Source organism: Colobus angolensis, unplaced genomic scaffold, assembly GCF_000951035.1.
Source record: "Colobus angolensis palliatus isolate OR3802 unplaced genomic scaffold, Cang.pa_1.0 Scaffold705, whole genome shotgun sequence".
In the NCBI taxonomy this organism is placed as follows: Eukaryota; Metazoa; Chordata; class Mammalia; order Primates; family Cercopithecidae; genus Colobus; species Colobus angolensis.
The window spans coordinates 192,068-204,448 of NW_012120766.1; the positions used below are offsets into that span (position 1 = coordinate 192,068).

Genomic DNA, 12,381 nt, shown 5'->3' on the forward strand with positions numbered 1-12,381 from the left:
CTCTTTCTGCATACCACAAAAGTCTAAATCTAAAGAAAAGCTAAACTAGTTCGAATCAGCGTGGCCACCCACCACCCCCCACCTCAGTCCATTATAGACATGGCTATAGAAAACTTCCTTAATAATAGTTAAACCAGACCGATAGAGACCTCTAGTTTTTCTCTTCCATAAACTGCAAATTTGCCTGCAAACATTCATTTTCATTTGTATAATATACCAGATAGGCTGTTCCCTTTTTAGATTAGGGATTGTATAAGCTGCTTCAGATCATGAAAGTACTTATCCCAATTTAAAAATCTATCATCCAATTACCCAGATCATATATACAGTCTAAAATACTCAGAGAAGCATTTAACATACATATTATTTTGAATCAACAGTTAGTTGGAACTAAGCTATGGCTTAAAGTGGTGGATTTCAAACTATTCTGTAGAACCCTTAGTTTCATGGAAGTGTTTAGTGATGGTATCAGGATAAAGGAAAAGCCACACAGCCAGGGTTTGATACAGAGCTTCCTACCCCAAAGTTAGTCACAGCAGCATCAAGTTTATAGGTTTTATATATTGAAGTTCCTAGGGAGATTCTATTTGAAAGATATTTTGAAAGGATTTTGTTACCAAAAAAAGATATGAAAATAACTCTTAAATGATGCAGAGTTAAGGCACTTTTTGATATGCATTATGTCAAGTTATTTGCAATTATTATTCAGTATTCGAAGTCAGTGACATGAAGGAGTTACGTACCTGTTAAAGTCTTTAGCTGATTATTTAGTTGAGTGACTAACCTTCCTAAATACTTAATCAAAAAGGACAGGTAAGAGAGAGTCCATTTCACTTTAACATGGTGTCACAAACACAGTAGTTAATTAATTCTCTATATTATCATGCTTTATTAGATACTTGCAAAATTGTGGTTATAAATTTGGGTTTCGTAGGACATGAAAAATACCTAGCTTTCGAGCAGAAGAAAATCATCCATTCCTTTTGTGTAGGTAATTGTCAGTATTAGATTGAGAATACTTTTGTTAAATTGGACATGACAGCTAAAGGGTAATTGACTTGAAATCTTTAAGGGCATTTTGGCTTCCATCTTGATTGGCATAATTACATAAAAAGTAATTTAACAGAGTGTGATGGCTTACCAGGGGAGCAAAGAAAGCATTACAGTATAAGAACATCAAGTCTCTGGTGGCATATATTTGGAGTTTTATAATTTATTTGCATTTTATAGGTTCCATGTTTAAGAAAATTACTTATCCTCTGGGACTGGCCACTTTAGGAGCAACTGTTTGCTACCCAGTTCAGTCCATAATAATTGCTAAGGTAAGTTCTTTTTAAATAATAGCAACACTTCAGTATTTAAACTCTCACCGTGACAATATTTACATGTTACACAGCACCTTCAACATTTAATTTTAAGAGATGTAGTTGGTATCAACTCTCATGTTGGCCAAATCACATTAGCATCTCAGCATGGTAAATGCCATTCTTAATAGGATGAATTTGTTTAAATATAATTCAACAATGTAAAGGCAGATTTGAGGATTACATTCAGAGACACCGAATTAGAATTTATGGGGAGAAATACTGCTCCATTATTAAGGTATATAAACTTCAATTTTTATTTAAAAGAAGATGAAAATACTAGCAGCTGTTTGGTTCAACAGATTAACCTGACATGAGAAACAACCAGTTGATAGATTGGCTTCAGTGGTTTCTGAACGTAAAACACACACACACACACATACACGAACTCAATATTGAAACCACTTAGAATTAAGAAACACCTGTATAAATGCTTATTATAGTTGTTTTGTCTTTTTCTTGTGAGCTTAAGTACAAATCCAGATTCTTTTAATGATTTGAACAGTTTTTGTCAGTATTTTATTTTTAACACATGTTCAGATTGAGAAGGAAAACTTTGGGTTATGCATTTTTCTCCCGCTTTTCCTTCTCCTATTAATTACCAACAGTTAACATTTCCCCCTCATGCTTGAAACAATGTGTGGTGTTACCAGAAGGACTTTCTGTACTTGTATTCCCATTGCTTCATCTCTTTAACTATTGATGTAGAGAAAGTTGCCTATCAATATTTTGAGAGTATCAAGGATATGGTATACTATGTAGTTTGTAATGTGATCAAACTATAGAAGCTCATAACAGAGGAAGAGAGCATTATTCATTAAGTCTACTTATACCTGAAATAATTGATAATATGGTAAACTTATTTTTAAAACTTTCTTAATAATTTACATAGGAATTAACCACTGAAATCAATAAAATGCTAGTATTGGAAGAAAACATTAAGCTCATTTAATTCAACTTTGATATTTTCTCATTTATCTATAGGGAAACTGTGGCTCAGAGGAGTTTCATAGTGACTGATTTGCCCAACATCATACTGAGCTTCAGATTTTTTGGCCTCCATGTTCATTACTCCTCCCAGTGGATGATGCTTCCACTGATTCTTCTTTTTTTTTTTTTTTTTTTTTCTATTTTTTTGAGATGGAGTCTTGCTTTGTCGCCTAGGCTGGAGTGTGCAATGGCACAATCTTGGCTCACTGCAGCCTCCGCCTCCTGGATTTAAGTGATTCTCCTGCCTCAGGCTCCCGAGTAGCTGGGATTATAGGCGCCCACCACCACGTCCAGCTAATTTTTGTAATTTTAGTAGAGACGGGGTTTCACCAGGTTGGCCAGGCTGGTCTCGAACTCCTGACCTCAGGTGATCCATCTGCCTCGGCCTCCCAAAGTGCTGGGATTACCGGCGTGAGCCACTGTGCCCAGCCCTGATTCTTCTTTTTTCTAAGAGTAATGACATCATGGTTGTTTTTAAAAATTGTGCCTGCTAGGCCGGGCGCGGTGGCTCAAGCCTGTAATCCCAGCCCGAGACGGGCGGATCACGAGGTCAGGAGATCGAGACCATCCTGGCTAACATGGTGAAACCCCGTCTCTACTAAAAAATACAAAAAACTAGCCGGGCGAGGTGGCAGGCGCCTGTAGTCCCAGCTACTCGGGAGGCTGAGGCAGGAGAATGGCGTAAACCCGGGAGGCGGAGCTTGCAGTGAGCAGAGATCCCGCCACTGCACTCCAGCCTGGGCGAAAGAGCCAGACTCCGTCTCAAAAAAAAAAAAAAAAAAAAAAAATTGTGCCTGCTTATCTTTAGATAATCTAAATATTTCAGAACAGTTTAGGAAAAAAAAAACCATCCAAAATGCATCTGTCCATACAAATATCCATGTCCACATTTGGATGGAATGTTCTTCTAGACATCTTAACATACATACACAGAGATAGAAAAACAAATGTATATTTGAATAGGCAGGTAAGAATGAGATCATAGTATGTGTCTTATTTTTATTTTTTAAAATAAAGTATTGAATTTTACTTTTACAAAAGGAGAAAAAAGAATTGCTGAACTTCAAATAGCAATTTTTCTAATATAAGAGATTAACTTGTAAGTGTTCTTCTGGGGTAAATAATTGTTACTTTAATTCTTAGAGTTGAAATCCTTGCTTTTCTTTTGACTATAATAATATCATATTTAATATTTTAAAAATTCAAATATATAATTTTTTAAACCTGAGATTCATGATGGACTTTAGAGGGTCTGTAGCACACCCTCCTCTCCAAAACTTTATGAAAAGTCATGTGTGTACAAGAAAAACCTTATTTGACATAATCAGGACCAGTAGTTAACAATTAATCAAAAGTGTTAAAGCAGCGAGTTCTAAAAATATATATAAAAATATATACCCACAATTTTACTTCAAATTAAAACATAAGTGTCTTTCTTCAGTCTGGCCAATATGGTGAAACCCCATCTCTAGTAAAAATACAAAAATTAGCCAGGCCTGGTGGCGGGCGCCTGTAATTCCATCTGCTCGGGAGGCTGAGGCACGAGAATCACATGAACCCAGGCAGCAGAGGTTGCAGTGAGCCAAGATTGCGCCATTGCACTCCAGCCTGGGAGACAGATTGAGACTCCATCTCAAAACAAAAAAAAAAAAAAGAAAAAGTCTTTCCTTTTCTCTATTTTGAAGTAGGGCTTTTCTTTGAGTATTGGTCTACTGGTTAAAGATCTACAACATCTTTCCAACGGTAAGCCATATTTGTAGTATGTCTTCTACAACTTCCAGATTAGGTTCCTTTAAAATAGAATGAACAATTAAAAACATTGAAAAAAAGATGAGTGCAGAATCCTTTTAGATGTTTATTACTTCTCCCAGCTGTGATAATTGTCTTGCTCACCTCTAATTTCATAGCAGTTATTTTTTTAGCCATTCACATTTGAGTCTTTATGAAGCATTTAATTTTCCTAGAAACAATAATTCTTTTTATAATAGTATTTTATCATATTATGTTACATTTAGATTGTTTAATTACAAGTAAAACTGGTGTAGCAACTTGGGGAAAAAGGAAACTTACTCTTGATAAGCATACTAATCAACTTCTGAAAGATAGTACCTTAGCATTTTGGAGAGCACCTGATAGGAATGAATGTTCAGCATTCTACAAACATCATTTATAATAAATTAAAAAAACATTTTATTAATCAGTCACGTCTCCTGAAAGGATGTCAGGTGAGAGCTTTTTACTGTATCTGTATTTTTCTGAAGGAAAGGGCCTGTAGCTTTCAAGAGCTTCTCCAAGGTATCTATGATATTAAAAAGTTTAAGAAATGATAGTCTAGAAGGTCCTTTAAACAATGAAAGACTCACTCCAGTTATTCATCATTTTGAAAATACACTTCAAGATGGAATTATTCTTTGCTCTTTATAATTTTCCTCACAATATTTTTATTATTAACTTATGTAAACAGTAACAAGTAGTCTGTCTTTGAAAGCTATAAAATATCTGGGAATAGACTTACCAAATAATGTTTTAATGACTGTTTAAAAGAAGAATAAACTATCAAACTTTACTGAAGGGTATTTTTAAATTTTCACAATATTTAATTGATGAATAAAGATTAAATATATTCAGGGTGTACAACATGATGATTTGACATACATATATAGTGTAATGATTATTACAATGAAATTAACACATCCATCACCACCCATGCAGCACATTATATACCCAGAACTTGTTCATCTTATGACTGAAAGTTTGTTTCCTTTGACCAACATCTCATTTACCTCACTCCTATCCCCTGGCAGCCTCCATTCTATTCTCTGCTTCTATTCTGCATATATATCCAAAAAAAAAAATTAAATCAATATCTTGAAGAAATATATGCACCTCCATGTTCATTACAGCATTATTCACAATAGTCAAGATTAGAAACAACCTAAGTGTCTCTCAGTAGATAAATGGATAAAGATAATTTGGTACATATATATAACAGAGTGCTATTTCGCCATTAAAAATGGAAATTCTGCCATTTGCAACAGCATGGATAACCCAGAGGACATTATACTCAGTGAAATAAGATAGACACAGAAAGACAAATACTGTTTGATCTCACTTATATGTAAAGGATGTTTACCAAAAAATCTTGAATGTCTTTGGAGAGATATCCTGTTTCTGGATGAAAGACTAAATGTTGAAATACGGCAGGTATTTCAAAATCTAGAAATTTAATTCAGTTCCTACAAAAGCCCTGGATTTGAATGGAGTGTGACATTCATTCACCTAATATTTGTTGTCTGTCTACTGTGTATTGGTTACTATAGCATACACAATACAATAGATCAAGAGGACAAAAGAGAATATTCAAACAATTATATTTAGTATATCTTTGTACACATGAGGGTAGGGATGGATATGTGGTACAGGTGGCATTTCAAATCAATCAGTGTGTAATGGAAAGGATAGATTTCTTTTTTTTTTTTTTTTTCAAGAAATGTGTTGGGATAATTGGCTGTTTGGAAAATTACTCAGACCTTTACCGACTATCATGGGAAAACTAATTCTAGGTGGAATAAACATCTAACCATAAACTAGAATACTATAAAAGGTATGAGAAGAAATAAGAGGAATACCTGTTTAATCTTGAGATAGGAAAGGCTTTCTTAAGCAAATTACAATCTAGAAGCCATTAAAGAAAAAGTTGACATATTTGACAACATCAAAATTAATACATTTCTGTAGATTACAATATACCATACACAATGTTAATGGATACATGAAAAACTGGGAAAACTGTTTCTAACATATGTGACAAAGTACTAATATCCTTCATGTATTAAGAACTCCTATAAATCAATGAGCAAAAGATGAATGTGCCCTCTGGGAAAATGAAAAAATACCTGAACAAGCAGTCTACAAAATAAGAAACAAAAATGGCCTAATGTACGTAAGATACTTGATTTCATCAGCAAATAAATGCAAATTTGAAAAATCATTTAGATATTAGTTTTTAGCCTTTAAATTTGACAAAGATTTAAAAGACTTATAATATCACTGCTGGTAAATAGGGTAGGAAAACAGACATATACTCTTCGTGGGAATGTAAATTGCTGCAGTATATTGCTGACTTTCTGGAGAGCAACATAGTAATACTGTCAAAAATTAAAATATGTGTACTCTTGAGTGCAGAAATTTCAGCTCTAGGAATTTATTTTGAGGAAATACTATAAGGGTTATGGTCCCAGTTGTATGTGTAAGGATGCTAATTTCATCATTGCTTATACTTGCCATCTCCCTACCCCCAAAAAGGAAAACAGTCCATATGCTCACCAACAGGGGATTTGTTAAATCATCGTGCCTCAATAGGGAATTTGTTCAACAAATTGTGTTGCATCCATTATGGAATACTAAACTAAGCAGCAAATTTAAAAAGTAGACCTATGGTATATAAAGTAATATAGAACCATGCCTTTGAAATATTGTCAAGCTTTTAAAAAAATAATATCTCAGAATAACATGTTTACTGTGATCCCAAGTATTTGAAAAGGAAAACAAACTAAATACATATGTAATTTATTTTAAAATTTAATTGAAAAATTAATTGAGATTGTATTGTATAATCTATTCTGTAACTTTTTCAAATTTAGTGGTTCATCATGGACTTCTGTTCATGCCAGTACATATAGATCTACCTCATCTTTTTTGAAAGATCTATAAATATTAACATTACATGTTTTAAAATTTGTGTGCGTGTAATGTATATATGAGTAAAAATTCAGGAAGAATATATGTATAACTGTTAACCAAGGTTATATTTGGGGAGGAGGAGGAATTTCTTTATATTAGCTTATTACTTAACTTTTCAAGTGTAGATATATACTTAGTAAAAACAATAAATATTTCTATTTGAGGATGGAAACATAATTTTTAAAAAATTTATGTTTGTAGAAATTGTAATCCTGGAAAACCCCTCAAAACATCTTCAAAACTTGAAAAATCAATGGCTGCTGAAATTACTTTAACTATAATAAACAAAAGGATTGGAGAAGAATAGGAAAAAGCAGAAATCAGAAGTAGATTTTCAAAGAGAAATAGAGATGAATGAAAATAACAGTAACTTTAGGAATTCAGCCAGCATCCCATTCTCTTCTTGAGTGTATTTATCAGTCATTGTTTATTTTACCTTTCTACCACAAAAGAATATTACTCTTTGGAGGAATTAGTTGATGCTTTTTATTTCTTTATGAATGGAGAAAGCACCATCAAATTTTAAGCAAAAGCATTAACTTTGTAGCTTGTTAAAAATCTCATTTTCTCAGTCAGCAGTTTATTATCTCGAACTATATTCCCCAAACTTCTGTTAATAGTTTTCACTTACATCAAATCACCATGTTATATACCTTAAATAGATACAATTTTATATATGTCAGTCTAATCTCACTAAAGCTGAAAAAAATTTTAAAACAGACATAGTTTTAAATTTATATGTTACAGTGTGAATGCAGATTATACATTATAACCCTTTGCGTGACACAATTTTTTCATATAAAATTTTAGAAATGGTGCTTTGTGTTATATGATTTAGAGATTTATACCTTTATTGATTCTGATCTGAGTGTTCACATAAAATGCCTGACAAATCTAAAATACATTTTTAATTTTAACTTTTAAAAATATGTTATTTGACTTACTTTTTGTTTTAATTAGGTAACAGGGAAAAAGATATATGCTACAAGCCAGCAAATTTTTGGAGCAATTAAATCACTGTGGACAAAAAGCAGCAAAGAAGAGTCACTCCCTAAACATAAAGAAAAAACTAAGGTAGACTTTACATGGAGCAAGGCGGTCGACATTGAGTTTTGTTTGGGTGGGTGTTGGCTTGTAATGAGGGTACTGGACAGAGGTCGAGGATAAAATGAGAAAGTAGATGAAGGAATTAGTAAAATATTTACTTACGAAGGAAAAATCTGTTTGGTAAACAGCTAGGATCCTCTGTAGAAATAGAAGTACCTGCAAAAACAACTGACGTCTTGAAACACTCAGTGCCCTTGCCAACAGAACTCAGCTCTGAAGCGAAGACCAAATCAGAATCCACTTCAGGTTTGTTGGGTATAAGTTAATTTTGTTTCCATTCTTTTCTTAAATAATTTGATTGCATTATCATTAGTGGTTTGAACTTAAGATGTGTTCTCCCCATAAATATTTTGTCTTTTTCATATCTGTGGTTTGTGTTTCTTCTTAGGTTATGAGGTACTTAGGTACCTGCAATTGCTTTAAATTACCACATAGTTCATAATATAGATCTTTATATGTGAGTATATAGAGTAGCACTGACACGTTGATTGGGTAAAGCATTTAATATAACTTTATAAATTTGAGCTATTTTATTAGGTGGGGGAAATGGGCCTTTCTAGATTCTATAATTTTAAAGAGATGAATCACACCTACATAAAGAAATGTCAGCTTCCATTTTTTGTGCTATTTACCTATCAGTCTCCCTGTAAATCTTAAGACTGTTTTATTTTTATTAAGTTTAGTTTTATTAAGTTTAGGCACCAAAAGAACTTCCAGCATCAAATAGTAGAAATATCATCAGTTATAATACTTATAATGTTGCTAGTATTCCATACTGGCAATAAATACTTTGTGGGACCAAACAGTGACAATTATACTTTCTAAACAAGTACTGCCATGATTTTACTGTGATCACAAAGAAGGTGACAGAGTGTTTAATACCATTTTGACAATGTATTCATATGGATTTGCATAGGTTTATCTATATGTACAACGTGAATTGTAAAACCCGTTGTCTTATTGCAAAGGAAAGGTGACTAACTCAGAGGTTGGAAAATAATAATATCCACCCTTTATCAAACACATACTGTGATGCAGAGAGCTAGAAGTATATTATGTCATTCAGCCCTTACCCACAAAGCAAAACAAAAACCTGCCGGATTGGTAATTATTCCCATTTTATGATGAAGAGACTGAGACTCAGGGAGCTAAAATAACTTGCCCCAAATCATATAGCTTATGAATAGCAGAGTTGTGTTTATGGCCTAGATCTTCTTGACATCAGAGTCTAAGCTCTTTCCATTGTGTATAGGTTATCTAATTTAAAACCGGAATTTAGTCTCAAATTTCAGCCCCCTTCTATCACTTAATCTTCATAAAAACTGTCGTTGAATAACAAACCTGATTTGAGTTTTACTATTTTCCTCTGTCCTCTCTCCTAACTAATCAAGACAAGTTATACAGTTTTTAGACTCTCTGAATAATCTGCAGGTGACCATATTCTCACAAGAATATAATGTATGGTCATTTTTCCAAATGCCTGTTAATTCCAGAGTATCTTTATGAAGATGAAACATACTACACCTTAACAGTGGGACCAAAATCTTCCCAAGCTAATGTCTTTTTGTTCACACATCTAGATTCTGGAACCCTTTATTTGCCTGTCTTGGGTGATGTGGTATATGAAAAGCATTCTATCGAGATGATGCAGAGGGAGAAAGAGATGCCAGTGCTACTCATTCTTATCATATATGTTTTGGTCAGTTTGAGCTGCTATAAAAAATACCATAGACTGGGTGACTTATAAACAACAGAAATTTATTTCTTGCAGTTCTAGAGACTGAAATTCTGAGATCAGGGTGCCAACATGGTCAGGTTCTGGTGAAGGCCCTCTTCTGGCTTGTAGACAGCCTACTTCTCATTGTGTTCTCACATGGCAGAGAGCAGAGGGAAGCAAGTTCTCTCAAGATTCATAAGGGCACTACTGATCCCATTCACGAACGCTCCACCATCATCACCTCCTCTAATTCTAATCACTTCCCAAAGCTCCCCACCTCTTAATACCATCACAATGGGGGAGATAGGGTCTCAACATGTGAACTTTTGGAGCATACTAACACCCAGTACATAACAATATATCATTTGGAGTTTATTATACAGTATAACCTTGGGCTTCACCATTTCCACATTTCATATGTAGAATTAAACAATTTTTTTTCACCATGGGAAATAGTAGTGATTGTGAGCACAGGTTATAGAATAACACTTGAATCGAAATCCCAGATCCAGCATTTACTAGTTCTGTTACCTGGGGCAGGTTATCAAACACTTCAAGCCACAGTCTCCTCATCCAACAAAAAAGGACAATAATAGTTCTCACATGGTTGTGAGGATTACGTGAGATATTGCATGTAAAGCACTAACTACAATGCCAGGGACATACTAAGGGGTATCAGTGGGTATTAAAATATATCATTATTATCATTTGCCTAGAGTAATTAGCCATTTTGATGAGAAACAGATTTTCACTGAGCATACTTAAGGAGCAAGTCACTTACCTAGTGAGCCTAGCCATGGCTACCACTTATCACCATACAGAAGAGATAGGGTGTACTGTCCAACTATATGTTCTGGCTCTGAATATGAGTTTGGTTGTCCTCTATATGAGTTTGGTTGTTCTCTACCATCTCATGTACATTAATGGAGAAAATTGTTATTTTGGGAATCACAAATTTAGAAATTTGGTATCATAGACCTCTTCAAGAATCTGATGAAAGCAGAATGAAATCTCTCACAGTCTTACAAAATTAATGTCCCTCTAAAGCAGAAGTTGAGAAACTATGGCTCATATGCCAATTCTGACTTGACTCACTATTTCTTTTTAGGTGATAAATATGCAAAACCTATATTCTTTATTTTTTTAAAAAATTCTACTTTAAGTTCTAGGGTACATGTGCACAACGTGCAGGTTTGTTACATAGGTATACATGCACCATGTTGGCGTGCTACACCCATTAACTCATCATTTACATTAGGTATTTCTCCTAATGCTGTCCCTCCCCCATCTCCCCCACTCCACAATAGGCCCCTGTGTGTGATGTTCCCCGCCCTGTGTCCAAGTATTCTCATTTTTCAATTCCCACCTATGAGTGAGAACATGCGGTTTTCTGTCCTTGTGATAGTCTGCTTAGAATGATGGTTTCCAGCTTCATCCATGTCGCTACAAAGGACATGAACTCATCCGTTTTTATAGCTGCATAGTATTCCATGGTGAGTATTTGCCACATTTTCTTAATCCAGTCTATCATTGATAGACATGTGGATTGGTTCCATGTTTTTGCTATTGTGAATAGTGCCGCAATAAACATATACCCAGTAATGGGATGTCTGGGTCAAATGGTATTTCTAGTTCTAGATCCTTGAGGAATCACCACCCTGTCTTTCACAATGGTTGAACTAGTTTGCACTCCCACCAACAGTGTAAAAGCATTCCTATTTCTCCACACCCTCTCTAGCACCTGTTGTTTCCTGACTTTTTAATGATCGCCATTCTAACTGGTGTGAGATGGTACCTCATTGTGGTTTTGATTTGCATTTCTCTGATGACCAGTGATGATGAGCATTTTTTCATGTATCTGTTGACTGCATAGATGTCTTCTTTTGAGAAGTGTCTGTTTATATCCTTCACCCACTTTTTGATGGGGTTGTTTGTTTTTTTCTTGTAAATATGTTTAAGTTCTTTGTAGATTCTGGATATTAGCCCTTTGTCAGATGGGTAGATTGCAAAGATTTTCTCCCATTCTGTAGGTTGCCTGTTCACTTTGATGGTAGTTTCTTTTGCTGTGCAGAAACTCTTTAGTTTAATTAGATTCCATTTGTCTATTTTGTCTTTTGTTGCCATTGCTTTTGGGGTTTTAGTCATGAAGTCCTTTCCCATGCCTATGTCCTGAATGGTATTGCCTAGGTTATCTTCTAGGGTAAAAGTTTTTAGGTCTAATATTTAAGTCCTTAATCTATCTTGAATTAATTTTTGTATAAGGTGTAAGGAAGGGATCCAGTTTCAGCTTTCTACATATGGCTAGCCAATTTTCCCAACACCATTTATTAAAAAGGGAATCCTTTCACCATTTCTTGTTTTTGTCAGGTTTGTCAAAGGTCAGATGGTTGTAGATGTGTGGTGTTCTTTCTGAGGCCTCTGTTCTGTTCCATTGGTCTATATCTCTGTTTTGGTACCAGT

General features: G+C 34.4%; 1 protein-coding gene across 1 annotated transcript in view; it reads left to right on the forward strand.

Annotated features, from left to right (window-relative positions):
- APOOL (apolipoprotein O-like) overlaps positions 1-12,381 on the forward strand; it is a 39,670-nt gene that overhangs the window by 17,359 nt on the left and 9,930 nt on the right. The window contains exons 5-7 of the mRNA XM_011927265.1: positions 1,231-1,322; positions 8,058-8,171; positions 8,333-8,450. Of these exons, the coding sequence (XP_011782655.1) occupies positions 1,231-1,322; positions 8,058-8,171; positions 8,333-8,450 (324 nt within the window). The remainder of the gene's footprint in view (positions 1-1,230; positions 1,323-8,057; positions 8,172-8,332; positions 8,451-12,381) is intronic.